Consider the following 21086-nt stretch of genomic DNA (forward strand, 5'->3'; position numbering starts at 1 on the left):
AAAAAAAATATTATTGAAGTTTCAGTAAAACTAGATTTAATTAAGTTATAATCCGATGGAATTTATGAAACCACAAAAGGACAAGACCACTCTGCAAAATCATTTTCACGTACATTTTAAATTAGAATTACTACATAGTACAATTAATCCACATTTATATGACGAGCAAACGAAGAGGGCAAATATGCTTCCCCAGCAATAACTAAAGTGTCCAGCAAGACCAACAAATATAAAATTTCCGACTCTGTCCGGACTTGTCGAGTTCTTTTTACGATTTTTTACCCTAATAAAAAATATATAATATTCCCATTGAAAAATATAATTTAATATTTACACCCCTTACTAACAATGGCATATACTTGTAACAAATGCCATGAAAATACTTTTTAACTGAGTATCCAAAAAGCCTAAAAACTTTGCACAAAATTATGTTTCTCACAAAGTGATATTTCTCGCATCACACTTTGAGGCACCACCACCGACGAAATTACACCTTACCTGCCATAAAATACAACTCTGCTCAAAAAACAAACGGCACACCGACATTGCAAACACACAAAGACTGAACCAAATTTCAATAGCATGAGACAATGAGTGAGCGATACAAGATAACCTTTTCATTTAAGTTCCATGACCTAACGCACATTTGCATAACTAAAACCTGATTTTTTTCTCCCTAATTTCCTGACTAATCCAGGTTTTCCCTGTACCTTGGATGATATTCTGGACAATCTGAATAACGTACTGATGACTGTAGGGAATAATCTCGAAAACATACTTTTCAAAAATACATACACTGAAAAAAAAAGTCAATGAGAGTATTTACGTCCATACTGCGTATCCAGTTTATATCCAAGTTTAATAATTCATCATTCAAAATCAAGTGCAGTTTTTTAATGTTACAGTTTCGCATCACAAACACTTTCAAACTGCTTATTTTGTTTTAATATTTTACGTTATAATAAAATTGAATATGGTACACGAAAAAAAAATACTCCCTGAAACCATATTCCTAAATGTTATATACATATTTTTCAAAAACAATTATATTTTGGTAATTTGGTAATTAATAGCAAACACATCAAATTCCTTTCTATAGTTTAATATATTTTATTTTAAAATATACAACTGAAAACGCAATAAGGAAACATTATTCGCCGTACAGCCATTCGCAAAAAAAAAATTATTGCGTCAACTAGGTTTCTCCTAAAAAGGCATTACAAAGGGTGCCGTGAGTAAAAATATCGCATGGTCTTAAACAACGATTGTAAAGAAGTACCTTTTAAACACTTGTGCAGATGGTTGTTACTCAAGGTGATGTAGCGGTAAAACCAAGGTGACCTTAGGTGTGAATGCCGGCTGTTAAATCCTGATTTTTATATTTTTTTTTTGTTTTCACGGGAGAGAAATGCGGCAGGCATCGCCGCGAGCCTATGGGTTTTCTCGGGGTTTCATATTCTTTTCGCTAGTTACATCCCGTCACTGTTCCCCCTTTTTCATAACGCATATCGGGCCGGTGGTAACTACATATCCCCCATGCCACAAGTATCAGGACTGACGGCTCCTACTAGCGTATCTGATCGCATCCATTTTGACTCAGCCTCAAGCGGTCTTGAATCGTGGGCACTCTTACGTGCCTTTTAACTATAACCTAATGTCGTAACCCCCCCCCCCCCCCAGCGAAGAGGTATTTGTTAGATTAAAAACGAACCCAATAGTCTCAGTCGTAAGCCTATAGGCTATGCCTAACCATGCTGGGAATGCGCAATGTTGTGCATCGTGTGCTTTGTTCGGGGATCGACCATCGCTCACATGGAGAGAGAGAGAGAGAGAGAGAGAGAGAGAGAGAGAGAGAGAGAGAGAGAGAGAGATATTGGCACCATGTCTAACTCATAACTACCTATGTGAGCCCATGTGAAACCTGCATAGAAAAATAGAAAACCTTGGACTTGGGGTTCAATAGCCATGTACAGAATAACACGGTCAGACAGGATTTGGAACAGAAATTTCTAGTTGAAACACACCAGATGGAAATTGTACTGCGGAGTTTAAATATCGTCGTCATGCGCCAAGTTACACGATGCTAAATAAACTACAAAAAAAAACGCAATTGTAATAAAATGCCGTGCACATGAACGTAACAAAAAATATTTTACCATCACTGATACGAAACAGAATACTTTTTCTTAAAACCAAAATAAGAAACACAATACCTGCAAATTCCGACACACACGGTACAGTTTCGAAATGTAAACCTCTTGCACGCCTAGCGAAATTCGACAGCTATCGTCGTATTACCATTGAATATATATATTCAATGGTGGAGGGCCAGCGCATTGACAAGGCGGGAGGTTATGCTCGTCAAAACGATACGTAAATATATTGAACACAAATGTATTTTGTATTTTGTTTAAAGAACCGAAAGCAAAGCAAAAAAATATTCCTTGAAATATTACACAATTATTTAAAAAGAGCCACACATATCAGTACTTCATTGGTGTTGGATTACAGATGGTGTAATAAATATTGTATTTGAATAAAAATCGGTCCAATTGGAAATAAAATAAATATTTTATTCACCAAATTAATTAAAGTACCTCATAGAATCCACTTTAATATAATTCAACCAAATGTACGCAAAGAGGAAATTATAAAATACCAGACACTGTTATATAAATAGTTGATCAGTGTAAATCTGTGCACGAACTTAGTCATGCATTAATAAAAACTTTAGTAAGCTCTAACACAAGAAACTCGTTTTTATCGGGGAAAAATATTGTATGTCAAAGAAATAACTAAACAGTAAACATGTACATACATAATATTTATGTTCGCATACGTGCAGTGAATATTATTTTGCAGTGATAAATTAATATTTTATTAACATGGCTAGATCTAAAAAAAGTTTATACAAAATTTTAAAAATATTTACTACCTATACTTTTCAGAAGTAAAGTTGGTTTGTAAATTCTCCTTCAGGAGCATTATACAACACAGTGCATTAAATTGCGTTTCAAGTCAAATAAAAAAAAATTAAAAATGGGTGGAAGTAAAATAAAAATACCACAAACAAATGATTATACGTACTATTTTATCATCTTTATAATTTACAAATAATGAGGGCCCAGTAACTTTGAGTTAAGTTGGTGTATAAAACTCTAGCGAAAAACAGTTCTCTGTATTCTAGAGTTGTTTGAAGAGTTTATTTACATGCACAAAAACTTTCAATGTAAAAAAAGCCACATAATTATCCTACCATAGTAGGTGACATTTTTGACAGTTCGTACAACGAAATTTGTGACTTTGACATATGAATTATATGAAGCATTAAGAATTTGTGAAGCAATAAACAAAACTAACACATATTCATTTAGTGCAAGACTAGCTAATCATGTATTAATAACTTTTGTTTATTTTACAGTAAAATATTCAGCGGCCAAAGACTTAATCCGTTGCAATAAATGTAATCTAAAGCCATCTTAAGTGAAACAAACTGTGGCTAAATGAGGCCCAGTAATTTTGAGCGAAATTGTAATCGTGCAAGTTCCCATGTACCACAGCTGTATTTACCTTATAATATATGTATATGCATAATAAATTTAAATATCACTTAACAACTTAAAAAAAACAAAAACAGAGTACAATATAAATTTCAAAGAATTATTTCATTCTAAATATCAGTATATAAAACTCTTCCATTGCGTATAAAAATTTTTACCTTTTACTTCCGTACATTCTTAACGATACGAAACATGCACAATGCCATCTAATGACATTTAACAAAACTATTGTGTTATTGTCCCTAGGTATTCGTTACGTATACGTTTTATACGTTAAGTAAAATAATCTCATTAGTAAGTACTATTTTTTACAACATTAATGTAAAATATTTCATTGTCGAGCTTTAGCAAACGACTTACACACGTGCAATCACTGACACGTATAGAGGAAAGTTTATAAATCAATGACTCGTTAGAAAATGTACGTGTTTGTTTCATCATCTGTGAAATATGTAAAAATATGATCGTGTAAAACGCAGAGGAATAATCAACTGTCATATGTCAGGACTGAGATTATTTGTCAGAAACGTTTGTTGAAAGCTTTCAAACTAGCAATAGTTCTAATGAAGGAATAAATAGCCCAGTCAAAATATGCTAACATTTCGCTTGTACTCGGATTAAATCCGATATTTTTGTTACACTTTGCACGTATTCAGTAGTGTCCAGGGGAATTAAAATCAAAAGTCATGATGAATAGGAAGTGAGGTAGTCAGAAACTAGAAAGGATTATAAAAAAAGGCATTTGTTTTTGATTTTTAAAACAATATCTCGTAAATGAGTAACCTTAAAAGAAAAAAGGTTTTAATAAAAAATGAAAGAGTATTAAAAATCCTATAAAAATTATTTTCACTTTTTCATTTTTCTAATATTGTTTGAGATAGTTTCACTTAAAAAATGAGTTTTTTTATTTATCTCAAACCTTTTTCCTATAGCAACTGACCTATATATTTGTGAACCGTGCCTCTTGTATGCCAAATGCTGTCACTTGACTTTACAAGACATGTTTAAACTAGAGTCCATGATGACCCCAGAATTAAACATTTTTACATGTCAGGGTTACTTCTCAAAGAAAAGAACTGATAGCGTTTGGTCAGACAGACCACAGAACAGACTTAAATGCGTAACATGAAAATTGTTGGAAGCCTCACACGAGGACGAGGATTCACTGACAAGTTCTTGAGCGAGTGGACCTTGGGAATGACTGCATTTGCATCTGCTCATCATTGAAGAGTTATGCGCTACTCATTTTATATCTTTGAACAACTAGATTTCTGACAATATCGAAGAAGTAGGGATGCCACAGATTAATATAAGATCTCTGCTTAGCTAAATAATCACCCACCATTTCCTGGAACACAGCAAATCATCTATATAGCAACTGGACTAGTAGGGGATGCCACAGTTACCTTTTTCAATCTATAGTAATCGGCGAGCAATCAATACAGAGTAATGTTGGAAAAATTCTAATCAAGCATTGTCACGAAAAGATCAAGCTCTCCCTCGGGCGAATATTAGCTTCACTATTACATTCAACTGTAATAGCTCATTTATCATTTGTTAGTTTTCCAGAGGATAACGATAAGTGAAGAAAAATAGGATGACTTGATCATGTATATGCAGTATGAGTTGGCTCCATTTCATTTAGCTCTCTTTGACGAAGCTGGGATACGCAAAACCAAGAAAGCAACCCTGTACATGTTTTATGTGACGAGGGAGAATTTGGACTTGGAGAACCCTGACTTTGTTCTTAATGGTGGATTCTTACTACACAGTCATATAGCCGATAAGAGGTACTGATTCCTCTATTTGCCCAAAATATGTCAATTACATTATCATTTCCTATTTATCATGACTGTTGATGTGACGTTCCGTGCAGACCACTGAACAATTGAAACACAAAATCATAAACATCGGATTGAATTTGAGCACAAAATATACTTTGACTGGGCTAGAAGTCTATAACACCTCGTGTTTAAATGAGTACCTAATTTTTAGAATCTCAATATAAGTGTCTTCCAGGTGAATTTTTTTTCTGGATACATAATAAAATATTTTTGAATTTAAATTGTTCATAACTTAAGTAATAACGGTAGAATTCAAAGTATTTTAAACAGTTTTATCTACTTAAAAAAAGTACGGAGGTGGTTGTGTGGATCAATGTTTACCACGTTTTTGTTTTTATTTTTGTATAAAACAAAAGTTCGAACTTATGTTTTTCTTACACTAATCCACTTAAAAAGTATGTTCTCTGGTAAATAAACGCAAAATTTTTCACATGACGTTTTTTGACAGCGATCATTAAGCTACTAATATCTTAATATTGTAAAGTAATAAACAAAAAAATACTAATGCAGCTGCAGTCTATCTACTCACAAATAATTAATTGTTTAGTTATTTCTTAAGCACATTTTGCAATCTATCTTAAAATTTTGTTGAAACGCTTGCCAAACAAATGCATTTTATGACAGACGACGTGGGTAATACTTGGCTAAAACTTTGCGTTTATTAAAATTTACATCGAAAATTAACTAGCGTTCACTCGGTTTTAGTCAAAATGATGAAATTAAAAATATGTGGTTGCTGTAATATAATTAGTTTTTTAAAGTAATTAAAACGTGGCTATTTTAAATATAATAGAAAAGAATTCTTTACTAATTCATATTAAATAATTAGGACTTTCCTCGCATACTTGCGTCAACTTTTTTTTACACAGTATATAACTGATAAATAATGTAAAACAAAATTGGCAAGTTATAATTCACAACTTCCCTATCATTATTTTTAACTGGAAAACGGAACATTGATGTGCCTTGTGAACCGATCCTCGTATTCTGACAACCCGTGTACGCACATTTATTACCCTTCAGCATGTCTGAAATTATAAAATTATCAATGCGAAATAAAGTTAAAATAAGTAGGTATTTAACTTTTAAATTAAATCATATTTTAAACTCAACACGGACTGAAGGCCTGATACAAAGTTCTTAGGAGCTAATTTTCACTTTACTAGGGTACACAATCCCTCGATACAGTGATCCCAGTAACTGTCTTCTCCCGGGGTTTCGTGGCTCTCAAAGGCAGTGGTAAGGAATACTTATCGTCAAGGTCGCCGAACGGTGCTGATACCAGCTTCCCGTATTTGGGAGGGTGACTGGCTGGTTAACCTAGTACGCCCTAAGACCTCTAGGGGCGTGCGCTGTCGATACCCAGCGATTGAAGCGATCGCAGAGGCGGAGCTTGGAACTACAACAATTCTTCTGCGAAACCGGACAGAAAATTTAACCTGGGCTCGCGACTTCTATACATTATATATATTCAATGGTATTACGGATACTTCACGTGGGAACGATATAGACTGTGTAATTCGCGTGGGAAAATATTTCACTGTGCAGAAACACTCTTTACAGAAGACGGCAACAAATCATCAACCTGCAGGCGAGCAGGCGTTCTCTTAGTTTATTACCAGGATACATAATTTTTAAAAAAAAAACCTACAAACAAGGCAAATGACTACACACCATGCCACTTTTCAAGAAAATAGAAAAAAAAGTTGGGAAACTTAAGCATTTCCGTTTTACAAGAAGTAAGCCTTTCAATGTTCAGCAGGTAGGTGGACATATTATTGTTACACTTGCGATTGGGCTTCCGCCCGATGACAAGAAGTACCCCCCCCCCCCCCCCCTTCTTCCAACTCAAACCAATTTCTGAAGCCTCTTCAAGTCCTTTCCTCTTCTCACATAAAGTATATCTCAATCCTATCCACTCCCTCCCCGACCTAACCAGGAATACTTGCCATCCTACTTCCGTTCTTCTCCACTCTCTTTGAATCATCCACCCATGATACCTCCTCCCTCTATACACCCCTTTTTAATTTTATTCCATTACGTCATAATTACTTTAAATAATCGTAACTAATCCCCCCTTTTTTTACCCTTTTTGAAATTTACACAAAAATTTAAAAATGAATTCTGAGCTAGAACTTTCACGTGAATTATTGCCCACATGAAGCTGTTACACATGACTAAGTCAAATCTAAAGGGGCCCGCCTAGTTAGTAGTGTATGTGTTAATTATGCGGGATGATAAGTGCAACGCTCGCTCGTGCTTCCATAGTGCGGTGTCACTTCTAAACGCAAGACTGTGGAAGGGCGTGCAGTCTTCACGTAGTGCGTAGCACAAACATGAGACTGGGGCGGTAACCATACCATTATTTGAAGGAGAAATGTAGGTAGGTAAAATGCAAGTCCCTTGAAGGCTTTTTAGAATATATACCGGACGTTTCAAACATTAAAAAAAATATATTCTGGAAACACGCGTTTTAGTAATATTCTCTCTTCTAAAAATATAGTTTAAAACGAAATACAGGAACAGAAATATTCATAAGCCCTTAGCTTATTCAAAGATTCTTTTCGTAAACACACCTCTCTCTCTCTCTCAGATATCTTGAGCAAGTTGTGAGTGCTCAGACTACGGGCTGCAAGACGAGAAGGATAAGTTTCTCAGGAAATAAAGGTGACGCAGAAGAGTCCGACTATAAATCAGAGCTTTATGAAAATTTTAACAGCGTGTAACATATATATATATGCTATTAATGCTTAAGCTCGGGAGTCCCCGTTATTAATTTAATATTTATTACTGCATTAACAATTACGCCTTATACATAGAGGATACGCGAGAAATTGAGACAAACCCACGACTTCACGTTTACATAGGTTTTCTGGCACCTTCGCTTAAATAAGTACCTAAACATAATCTGTTCAAGGATAAGGTGTCACTTTTTTTACGGGTGCTTCAAAGAACACCAAAACATTTTCAGATAAATATTTCAACGTAATGATAAAACACAGAATCATGTAGGACCAGACTAGCTAATCATGTATCAACAATTGGTTAATTTTATTATCAAGTTGGGCTGTCAAAGTAAGAGTGTTTCCGAAGCACGTGCCAAAATAAATGGGTAACTGTCTTTTATTTGTATATTCGGTTGTATCATAACATAAAATATAAGAATAAATTTAATTCGATATTTTGTAATGCAAAGCTTTATGATTACTACAATATAGTTTAATTTCGTGTGCAAGTATATATAACTTTGAGGAAATTTTTTCCCGGGAGCAATTGTACTGTGAAACATCTACTGTATTTTTAAGTAAAAAATTAAAATAAAGTACGTAGTTCAATGTGTGCGAAACCGTACTGTAACCAAAATAATTATGACTTCGACCATCTTGATTATAAAATTCTGATATGAAATGGATACGCAATGGGTCTGGAAATTTACATGACGTTGTTATCCTCAAATTACATGATTTTTTTTTCCCCTTCTGAATCAGCAACTTCAAGTTCAGGATAATCAATGGTTATGTTCAACTGATATGTTTATTTTAACATTTTTTAACGATCAAAGAAATGACAAACCCGTTTAAGTATTCAATTCGCAAAATTTGCAGACGGGCAGGTCGGACGTTGTTCGTTCCAGAAGTAGAACTGGCGCGTGGAGAACCGCAGAAACGAGCCCCGCACGGCATTCGCAGCGGCACAGGTGGAGAACCAATCAGTCAGCTGGATCGCCAGGCGCCGTGTCGCAACACCTGGGAGCAGCAGGCAGAGGGAGGAGGCTGCGCCTCATTTGCATGCGCTGTCGACGACAGCCGCGGGGTGACACACACACACACACACACACACGCCGCCGTGTTGCAACACTCTCGGGTTGCAGTGCAGAGTATAAAGGGCTACTGGGGAAAGAATCGTCACGTGGTCCACCGTTAGAAACCCTTCCCTGCACATAGCGGGGAGTGATGCCGGAAACCAGAAGTTAGAACGGGTGAAGTCGGGATCCTCGCGGATGACGGTCCATCGTTTTACAATTGCGCCGATCTCCCTCGAAAGTGAAATGATAAGTCTTCATTAAGTAGTACGCAGCTTACATACACGAACTGACGCCTGAAGGTATAACGGAATGTCCACACGGTGCGGCACTTGCGGGTTGTTCTAGCGCGGTATCGCCTCTAAGCGCTGGGACTGCCGCGCAGTCTTCTCGTCGTGCACAGGGCAACTGTGAGATTTGAAAGGTAACCATAACATTGTATGGCGTAATGCTTTCAAGAATCTGTACCGGGAGATTCGGGCCCGAAAGTTATTCTGAAAACAAGTCTTTTGGTTGCATTCACTGTTATAAAAAAAAACACTTTTAATAACCGCTATACGGCAACAATTATTTATCCGCCCTCAGCGTACTCTTAGTTGAGTTTGAGTTTCTTAAACTGACATCACTCTGATATACTTCCTGAGCAGTTTTAAAATCACACAGTTTTTTCCCTAAAGCTCTGCATATCGTATGTGTGGTTGTAATTCCGGTCAAACATTCCCGTGGTTTACAGAAATGGCCCAACGCCATTGGTGGGATGATGGTTCCTTGCTACAAGACATCGTTACTTTCTTTAACCAAAATCCCTTAAGAGTGGGCATGCCATTTCAGGTTAATATTCTGTATTTAAGGCAAAACCAAGTAAACGTGTAGACTTTTACAATGGTTTAACGTTCACGAAATTAAAAGTAATATATACATATATATCGAATTATTTTTGCATAATTAGTTGCAAAAGTTAATTTTTTTTTACGTTTACAGGCCGTACAAATAAGGAGAATCAACTGGAAAACCAGGAGCAATACATTGTATGTTTAACTGCAATGCTACTGGCTACTTGACGAATTGGTCAGAATTCCTTTCAGAACAGGTTATTTATTTTTAATACCCGACTTTTCTCATTTATAAATTTTTTTGAGGATTTTGAAGCAAAGCAGAAAAAAATAAGTTTTTATAACAGAAAAACAACCTATATCATGCCTTAGCCGTAGCATTGCCTTGAAAAGTTAAGAAAGTTTCAGGTCTGTAATCCATCTTATTCTCCTTATTTGTACTCCCCAAAAACAATAAAAATTTAACTTTAGCAGATAACTACTTCAAAACGTATCCATTGCATATATATTTTTCATTTCGTAAAACTTAAACCGTTAACAGTTTGCAAGTGTATCTTATTAACGTAAATATAAAATCATGACCTGAAATAAATGCGCCGAAACTTTAAACACCAACAAAAAATGCCTTCCCGACATCTTAGTAAAGTTTTATTTTTCCTAATAAGGCCAGTGAATTAATGCATCGTCTAAGACCTCTTACGCAAAGCTCCAACACAACATGCTAGGGGGTGGGGGCATACAGCAATCACTTGCGTGTGGGTCGCAAGACGGCGATAGTTAACAACTATAAAGGTGAGTTATCGACCGTTCTTGTACACACTAACCACAAGACTTTCGGTGGAGATATGGACACGAACTTAAGTTTTAATTATATCACTGATCTTTCAGAAAAGATCACAAGACGTTTACAAAAACTGATTAAAAATTAATAAACTTTTTTCATTTTAATTAAATTATTTTTTATATTACTGGAATGATATCACAGAGAAATATGTTGGTTATTTGTGATGTGTAACATCTTAGCTGTCGGTATACGGCATTTGGAGGGAGTAATTTCGTGAATGGAACGGAAGTCGCATGTATTAACTGTTCAGTGAATTTTAATACAATTCCTTGTCGAAAATCAGGTCGAAAAATGAGTTTTAGTATTTTAATCAAGTATTGTTCGCACTTATCTGAGCTGTATGTTTATAGTTTAAAATTTCGCTCCGGAAATCGAACGATTGGACGTAGGTAGCTGTTCGGCAGTGAATTCTATCGGCGGGTGCGGAAACTACGCGGGGTTCGCGTTCAGAAATGTAGTTGAAAACACAATTTGCGTTTATTTATCACTTTCGGGATTACTTTAAAGAATTCTACGTTAAACTTCGTGTCCGATTTTTCATATAATAAGTATATTTGTAACATGAGAACACATGAATTTGCTCGTTACCGATGTTGAATGTTTACACATCACTGACGAGTACTGAAAGACTCGATCACATTTTTTTTTTAAATAAAAACTATCTAAACAGTATGAATGAGGCTTAAAAACAGGCCGTGTCGAAGCGATTGACAGTCAATACCATGTCCGAACGTTCATACCTAATCGCAGGAAGCACGGAGCAAAGATGTTTTGCGATGGAAAGTGTATTTCGAAACTGTTAAACGTCTGCACGTGAACGCCGCGAAAAGCCCTGGCGCCATCGAGAGCACAAGAGACGTGCGTTGCTCCGTCGCGCGACGGCCGGATTTCATTTCAAAGGCCGAGCTGCGGTCACGTATACAGATAGCCACGCAGTGCAGCCACCTCGGGTCGCTTTACAACACTGGCGGGTCGGTTGCGAAAATAACCAACCAGTTTCTGGAGAAAAGCCAGTGGGTTTTGCGTCATTGAATATATACAGAATAACAGTTTTACCTTTGTAGTTATCTTTGAAATATTTGTGCAATGGGAGTGTATGACTTGATGTAAGCTTTTGGACATACGACATTGCTAAGCACTTGTTCTGTAGAAGAACACTAAAAAACCAAAATACAAACAACACAAATTAAGCAAAAAAATTGCTGTTGTCAACAGGATATAAACACCACATAATATTCCATAACAGGAATATGGTCAACAAACAAAGAAAAACAAAGAAAATCTACCTTTGTAGATTCCTTTATGTATTTTTACCAGGAAGCTGGAGTGCATTGAGATCTAAATGTGTTACATTCGGATACTTAGACACAGTGTATTCGTTACCATACAATGACGGATACTTTTTGGAGTAGAAATAAATAAATTATGGTATAAAGATTCCCATTACTGACAATTTGCGGGAATGCATCGCCAAGGGATTTGTTTCAAAATTTTGACAAGCGCTCAAAATTACATCAATGGTAACCAACTGCATTTAATAAGTGAGTTACGTATAGATAGAAGACTGTTTTGTCTGGTAGCATTCAGGGATTGAAATGGAGAACCGTGTGAAGCATAGACTAAATATGGATAAAGTCTGCGTCGTCGTGTAATGTTTCTCAAATTTCACAGTTCTCAAAAGTAGTACCTGTGATACCCATTTACAAAATGTCAGTTGCAAAGAAAACACATGATAATTGCGAACGAATACAAAGTCACATTAAGTTGTTTACAAAAACTTGACAGAACAATAATGGCAGAATATTACGTAGACAAAGAACTACTTTTGAGACAGTCTGCATGAGAGACTATTAAGACAGCAAACCCAGTTGCGTAGCAGAACATTTTCTAGTCTATGATTGTGCGGCTTGTTTGCCAAGCTCTTTGTCAAAATCGTGTCTCACCAAGTACGCAGCTGGTACGTTGTGGTTATAAAATCTAATAGCACGTTGTACTGCCACGAGAGTAGGTTTTTATTTCTCTAGTGGATTAAAATATGTCCTGCATCAAATTTCTTCTCTGCAAGTAACAGCTATTGCAAAAAACGTGTTTTGGAGACACATTTGTAAACAAACTCACGTGGCTTTGTTGATATTATATGATTTTAACAGCTCTGAGGGCAAATTGCAAGCCAATGCTAACCTCATACACATAAGTCAACGATCGGCCTATATCATACATTAAATATATATGAGTACGAATAGTTTAGTTCAATAGTTTGCAAGTAGGGCTGCTCAACGGAGCTAATGATGATGTTTTCTATGCTGCTAGTCATGTTTTTTTTTTGCGAATACATAGTGATGAATATATAATTTTAAAAAAACAATTAGAGTATGTTTGAACAAAACTTGAATTTTAGTTGTCTCCTCCTTGATTTTTTTAGTGATTTTTGGCAAAGTTTCCTGGTGAAAATCTAGAACTATTGGCAACACTGTCGCCAGGCAGGCACGACGTCCTTCACGCTCGAGTCGCAAAGCGCCGCGGGCGCGACGTGAATAAAATAATTTCCTAGCCAACCATGTTAGACATCTGCGACGTCCACGGTGAGAGAGTTTCTCGGCCGCAATGATACCGAAATGAGTGTCAGAATTTTGTTTTCGATTGATGGTTAGACTGGTACTTTGACAATGATGCTGGTTTAGTTTTGAAGGGTTTTGTTTACTAAGAGTTATTCACGCACGAAGATTGCTCCTGTGTTTGCGTTTACACATTGACCTTGCTCTATTTTCAGGAAATCTTCAATTCTTAGACAATAACGTTAATTATCTGACAGTAATATAAAAGCATAAATGGGTGTAAACAGCAGTTGGCTGGCTAAGTAACAGACTATAATTAGTAGTTTTAACTAAAATATAGTTCCATAACCCTTCACAAGCCAATATTGTTCATGAAAGGACGAGAGCGATTAGTCCTTCACAAAGGATCCCCCCCCCCACCCACACACACACACACACACACGATCAGTCGGGACTGCAGTGTGTGAGCAAGGGCGGTGGACTAATCATCGGAACTGACGGTCTGACGAACTGATGGCTTCCCATCAAATCTGACCCGAGGGCTCAAGGGCACTCAGTCTCAGTCCGGACTGCCATGTGTGGGGATAGCGTCTCGCCAGTCCAACTTCCAGTCCAAACAATCAATCCATCCGACCATCAACTGAGTGTCGTGGCAGACACATTTGTTTATGCTCTTTGGTTGCTTAGCTGTTTTGTTTTCCTTTTTTTCTACCTGAAAGTGCAACTGCCATTGCAAAATCCAAAGTTTTTTCCATAGTCTACAATGAAACGGTACATCCAACAGCAACCACAAGATTGATCGTGTGTGGGGGGCCCTTAGAGCGCATCGGCGTTTCTGGAGTTCTTGCAAATACGCGGGAGGTCAACAAAAATGTCCAACATCCTATTGTGGAATAAATAGCCTTAATGTTCGTGGTCTGTGGGGAAAAAAAAAACGTGAAGGTTGACAGGCTGACACTGTACAATATTGGAGTTGAGGCGCCCGCCTAGAATGTATTTGTGTTAGTAAGGCGGGATGATACGACGCACTCCTAGCTGTGGACTGGCGCGCAGTCTTTTTGTCTTGCACAGGGCAAATATGAGAAGAGTGATAACCATAATGGCGAAGAAATAAGAATACAGGGGTAATGAAAGTCCCCGATTGCTTAAAAGAATCTGTACTGGATATATACATATGTACATACTAAAAACACGTTTTGGCCATAACGACTTATGAACATATAGTTTTAAAAAAAATAAAAATAAATTCGGAAACGGAACTAGCTCAACCACTCTCAGCATACGTATTCTCAAATACTTTTAACAAAAAAAAATAGGGTAGTCTTTTCCTGAAGTTCTGCACACTGTGTCTGTGCCCAGGTGGGCGGGGCAATAACTGAACTAGTGAGCGGAACTACTGCGCGGCACCTAGCCTGCCGAACTGCTACCCGCCAAGGTCACGACAGGTGTGCGAGCAGATATGCGCCGAGGACGCCCTGCGCCGTCATGCGAGAGCCACCTCGCTCACTATCCAACTACAACCTATCTAAACCAACGCCGCACATTGGCAATCATCAACCCGGTAAAGTATGAAAGTCGTTGCTTGTTGGTACCAAGTAGGATAAATTTAACAAATAATTTTTTTCTATAAAAAGGCTACAGATTTTTATTTTGCTGTAAGGGGGCATTGAAACATTAAAGGTGGAATCACAATGCCCCGACACGACACGACGGCACAACTGCGACAAACCCAACAAATATCACCAGTCTTTTGAGCAGTGTTCACAATACCTCGACGAAATCCAGCCGTCGGGGTGTAGCCATCGGTAGTACTTTAGTACCAGTACGTACTTTACTATATTTTATATTTTGTGGTTTATTAAACACATAAAAAGATGATGCACAATATATTAAATAATACTAACTAAAATGAGATTAGCCGGCAGTGAAACGAAAATAAAATTATTTTATAAAATTAAATGTCACAGAATTTAGTACAAGAATAGTCGGCATTAATTTATATGTAGGTCTAACTTAACAAAATAATTATGCTTATTTACATTGTACAGGACTTAGTTATCGTTTAAAGCCATAATTTAAGTGGCGGTCATGTTTAAAGCAAAACAAATAAAAACGAACAATTTTTACAAACAAATAACAATTTGGCACGAGAATACTTTACCAAGTTAGGGAAATTCGGAGATAATAGAGATTTGAGATACATTTGTTTTGTCATGTTGGATTGATGGTTTTTGCAGCCCAACGCACGGGTTGCGCATGCGCAGGAGATTCCCAAGCAGTCCGACACGACATAACTTAGGCTGTATCCGAATACATAGGGATGCGTCCTTAGCACACACATCCCTACATCCCTTAACAAATGCAGCCACAATGTAGAGGACGCATTTCTAATGGATGGATAGTATCCGAATACTTTTACTACTAGCACCACCTGTTTTTTGTCAGTCGTACTAATGTTCACGCAGCCATTTTGTGTAGGGATATCTACGAATATTCAGCAAAACGTAAATAATAAATACCTACCAATTAAAAAATAATGTAACGTGTATGTTATATATGTTAGCGATCCAAATAAAATACATTTTATAAATTGTAAACTTTAAAAATACTTATGAGTTTTGAATTATCCTTTAAGTTTAAATTCGTATTTTTATTATATTTATTAACGTCTTCATTTGTCTCTGTTTAAGTTATCACTTTCGCTTATAATGTTTTAAACAAATATTTTGCTGAAAATCTGAAGTAATATTATACACAAACAAAATAAAACCCAATTCCGAAGCTAATGGATGTAGGGACGCGTTAGTGGATGCGACACTCGCATCCCTAGAAATCTCGAATTAGTGGATGCGTGAAGGGATGCATCGGCATCCCTTGTGAGAATTCGGATTCAACACAAAGATGGCCGCGTCCACTACGATGCACTTTTAGTGGATCCCTTAGCTAAGGGATCCATTAGGCCAGTATTCGGATACAGCTTTAGAAATAGAATCTACATTTGTCGGGCTGTCGGGACGAAAGTTTCGTCGGGATGAACCAGGTTCTTATTGGCTGTTGAAAATTTTTCGTCGTGTCGGGACTGTCGTGTCGGGGTCGTCGGGGCATTGTGATTCCACCTTTAGAAAGATTTCTACTTGAAGGATGTGGAGTCATTCTTGGTAACATCCATAATCCACGAGTATAAAGTAGTAACTTTAAAGGCGGGTTAGGTTAAATCTGCTACACTAAAAAAAACGAAAATTACTATTTAAAAAAATATTATTTTTTTTTAAGTGTTTTTGTATTTAGATGTTCCTGGAAGCCGTGACTACAAACTTAACAAGTAAAACACAATTTGCAACACGTGGTAGTGTTTCTACAAGCAGATAACATTTCGTCAATTTATCTCACTTAGTTCCAATAGCCGCGACTTTCAACACACTGTTGACCCATTTGATCAAACAGACCACAAGTCTCCATTAAAAATCAACAATTTTAAAAATAAAACGGTTCCGCGAATTTCAAAATCGAAATAGAAACATCGTGTTTTCATGTTGTTTTTTTTTTTGCCAGTGTTTAAAAGCGGGTAAGATTTACCAACATTAAAAAACTAAAAATTACTCACGCCTCCTTTTCCTTTGAAAGTATATCCACGCGAGTGCCGTCAACATTCTGAACCTGGGCAGAAGACGTCTCCGCTCAATTTGAGTCATTTGAAACTCGTGCAGGTGGAAGATAACAGCGCAATCACTGTGACGCTTAATCCAGATGAACGCCCCGGCAAACATCAACCTCGCAAGATCCAAGATGGCCGACCAACAGCCCTGGAAAGAACGTGCTCACCTGTGGCGGTGTACCACACGACGAAGTCGTTCATCTCGGTCTCCCATATCTCGACGTTCTGGGTGCGGTCGTAGTCGTCCACGACGATCGGGAAGTTGTACTCCATGTTCATCATTTTCCAGCCGCGGGTCGAAGAGGAAATCCAGGCCCCGGTAGGAAGGCCTTCAAACAGCGGCGGACGATAAAACTTCACACGGTCACGGTACTTATTCACTGCGCAGTTAGCACATTCGCGGCGCGGTGAAATACAAAACCGTGGCGTGTAACGCCGAGCATACCAACCAACGCGCACGTAAAACAAGCCACTCGAGTGATCCGGGCGCATGCGCGAACCGACACGCCCTCCACCTCCCAAGCCCCAGCTGCGACTGGGCTTGCACCGGCCGTCTGCAACGCGCCGCTAGATGCCGCCACGCCGAACAACAACAATCGCACCTCCCACCCGGCCCCCCTCGGGTCACGTGGTGCGCGCGTGACGTCACGTCGCTCTGCGGGGCAGGTTGCGCAACATGACGACTCCAACACACGCTCGTCACGCCAGCTGCTTTTTTTCCTCTTCCTCTCCGCGCGGTCTTTTTTTTTTTTTTTGCACGTCCAGCAAGCATTGATTGGCGGCTGACTAGCCTGGACAGCATGAAGCTAAGGTCACTGTGTCAATGTCTCAATGATGATGTTTACATCTAAGGAACACATTCTATTTTGGAAGCCTTCATTTCACAGACGAGAGAGCCACACCCGAAGTTCATGCTCGATTTGTTTTTTTCCGTTCTATCTCATTGTATAAACCGGTGTGACATTAAATTTTGCGGTCGATTAGGCTAGGTTAGCTACATTATAAATATTTTAAAACATTGTGGATGGTTGGTTATATTAGGTAAGTATAGCTACATTAAAACTACTGTAAAATCATTTTAAGGTTGCTTAGCAAATAAATTTTTAATATGTAGCTATCCAGGGCTAGGAAGCCGTTTACATGATTTCACAGTATCTTTAATGTAGCTATCCTAACCAAATCAACCGTCCACAATGTTTTAAAGTATTTATAATGTAGCTAACCTAACCTTTTACAATGAACAAAAAAAAACCGAAGATGCACGATCGGGCGTTTGGCTCTCTCGTCTGTGAAAAGAAGGCTTTTCAATCTATTTCGAACTTTCGTAGTGGTGTCCACTTTTACTTGTGGTCGGTGACTTTGCTGGAGACGTAATTTATGTTATGCATGTTAAATTTGTTGCATTTAATATTAATAAGTTAGTAAACATTAAAAAAAAAAGACCAAAAACACATGAAATACATAGTGGCTCTTTTAAAAGAGGCCCCGTGGAAACATGTGTGAAGAGAAAGAATGAGTGATTGAGTAAAGATTGAGTTCTGGAATTATTCGAGTGAGTGAGAGTTTTTGCATCCCACAAGAAGAAATCAACAGGGCGATACAGGTGGAGAAAGAGGCTGCCAAGGTTAGTTTGTGCCATGGCTGAGGACCGGCCCATTTTTCAAAGACTCATCCTGTACATGTTTTGTCTGACCGTGATATATAAAAATTACCCCCCCCCCCCCTCCCTTTTCCCTCCAGGCACTTTCGCATGACAAAATTTCCTACTTATTTTGATCATTCACATTGATTTTGAAGACATGTAATTCGCCATAGTTCGGTAATAAATATTACTTGCCGTAATCATCAAAACTGAAAGAAAACATTCAAATTCACGTGATATTCTCTCCTCCAAACATTTTCAGGAATCTTGCCTAATCTCAAGAAGTTTAAAGTTGGCCAATCTTTGCGTTGTCTCCTCACGTATTTGAAGGAGTACCAGTGCTTCGGTTTGTAAAAGTTTAACATTTTTTTTTTTTTTTGTTCTTGCCTCGGTTGCCTGGTTTACAATACTTGACCCGACAGCTTCCCCAGTTTCATGCGATGGAAGTAATGATACAACCAAGCGGAAAAGTTAAATCTAGCAGTAAGGTGCGGATTTCGCAGTGTTTAGTTATGCATGAAATGTACAGTAGAATACATTATTTGGGGGCCACGCAGACTGCACAGAGAACGTCGCCAGAGAAATGAGGATTTCGACGTAAGGCTGGTTCTAGAGCAGTGTTCTAATGTGCCGAACTGTTTGAATATATGAAATTATCAAATCAGGAGACCGAGATAGGTTTGTCTATCACATGTAAATTATCTTACATTTGACTGATTTCAAAAACAGTACTAGTGATACCAATTTCCCAAATGTAACACTCACTAAGCATCAAGTGATGTATGTTTATACGAACACTGACAACCTGGCCCAGATATACAAACGGACCAACCGGGCATTTTCCCAGAGCGCCAGTTGAGGTGGCGAGAGAATTTGAGGAGCAAAAAATATAGAACAAAAGTCTGAAGGGCTGGAAAAATAATTTTTTTAACGTACGGTAATGATTTTATTTTTAAATATACATGTAAAGGGGAAATGTTAGTATATATTAACTATTGCAGTGCAATTAAAAATATTAGGCCTTAAAAGTAGTATAGGAATGGGGCGCCGAGGACAGGCTTCCAGGCTGTGGTGCTGTGTGTCCTTTCCGCCATCTTGGATTGTGACGTCACGGCGGCCATCTTGGATGACCTTGACCTTGACCTTTGACCTTGACCTGGAATTTGATCCTCAAAAATCGCCAAAATCCGCCAAAATTGGGCAAAAATTGCCCAAAATTCCTCAAAATTCGCCAAAATTTCCATTTTTTTGAAAAAAATTTCCGCCAAAAAATCTCAAATAATTACACAGTTCAAAAATTAGGATTTCGAAAATCCTCAAAAGTCGCTTTGCCCTAGAAAAAACGAAAACTCCTAAAAGCGGCTTAAAACTCCTAAGAGCTAGCCGCTCTAAGCCGTCGAGGTCATGACCTTGAAAATTAGGATGCCATGGCAGCCATATTGGATGACGTCACCGTTGCAATTTTCGTTACGGCCGCCATCTTTAACTTTTTTATTAATTATTCGATTTTAATGAATTTTTTTTTAAAAATTATAAAAAAATTAAATTAATAAAATTTTAATATATTTTTTTTTTAAAATTGTACTTTTTAGACACGGAGTTCGGAGTCCTCGGTTCGAACCCGACGAGGGCAAAAAAAATTAAAAATGGCGACCGATCCTTCCCCCGTGGTGGGTGCTGACAGACTGGCCCCCACCACTTATGTCAAAGTATACATATCTTCACCTAGTATGACGTCATGTCAGCCATCTTGAAATTGAGACGCCATCTTGAAAATCTTTATTTATTATCCGATGTTAATGAAAAAAATTCCAAAATTCATCAAAAAATTAACGTATTTGAATTCCGATTGATTATATCGATTACCGTCCTCGGTTCGAACCCGGTGAGGGCAAAAAATAAAAAATCAGATCCTTCCACCACAGAAGCCACCTACAGATTGACCTACCTCCACCAATAACAAGGTATTTACCATCAGCTGGTATGTCATCATGTCCGCCATCTTGTCTTCGTCCGCTGGAGTCCACCATCTTGTTTTCGTCTGCTAGAGTGTGCTGACATCATGTTAATATATTGTTCTGTTCTCCATACCTTTAACCTTGTATATTAACATTAACTTGGACCTTGACCTTGAACTTTGACCTTGACCTTGAACTTTGACCTTGACCTTGAACTTTGACCTTGACCTTTGACCTTGACCTTTGTGTTTGAAATTTGACCTTGACCTTGAAATTTGACCTTAACCTTGAAATTTGACTTTGTCCTTGAAATTTGACTTTGTCCTTGTCGGCCATCATGGATCCGACATTTTTTGTTCATTACATGATACCAGGAGCCACCACCTGCCGGAG

General features: G+C 37.7%; 1 protein-coding gene across 7 annotated transcripts in view; it reads right to left on the reverse strand.

The window, feature by feature from the left end:
- The window catches only part of LOC134531781 (nuclear receptor coactivator 7), a 667626-nt gene that overhangs the window by 212249 nt on the left and 434291 nt on the right, over positions 1 to 21086 (reverse strand). The window contains exon 1 of one of the 7 annotated variants that reach the window (XM_063367695.1): positions 17261 to 17718. The exons of 5 other annotated variants lie outside the window; for them this stretch is intronic. In XM_063367695.1, the coding sequence (XP_063223765.1) occupies positions 17261 to 17585 (325 nt within the window). In that variant the 5' untranslated portion in view covers positions 17586 to 17718. Of the gene's footprint in view, positions 1 to 17042; positions 17216 to 17260; positions 17719 to 21086 lie in introns of those variants that run through there. One more of the 7 variants, XM_063367696.1, reaches the window with a different exon arrangement.

This window comes from Bacillus rossius, chromosome 5 (assembly GCF_032445375.1).
Source record: "Bacillus rossius redtenbacheri isolate Brsri chromosome 5, Brsri_v3, whole genome shotgun sequence".
In the NCBI taxonomy this organism is placed as follows: domain Eukaryota; kingdom Metazoa; phylum Arthropoda; class Insecta; order Phasmatodea; family Bacillidae; genus Bacillus; species Bacillus rossius.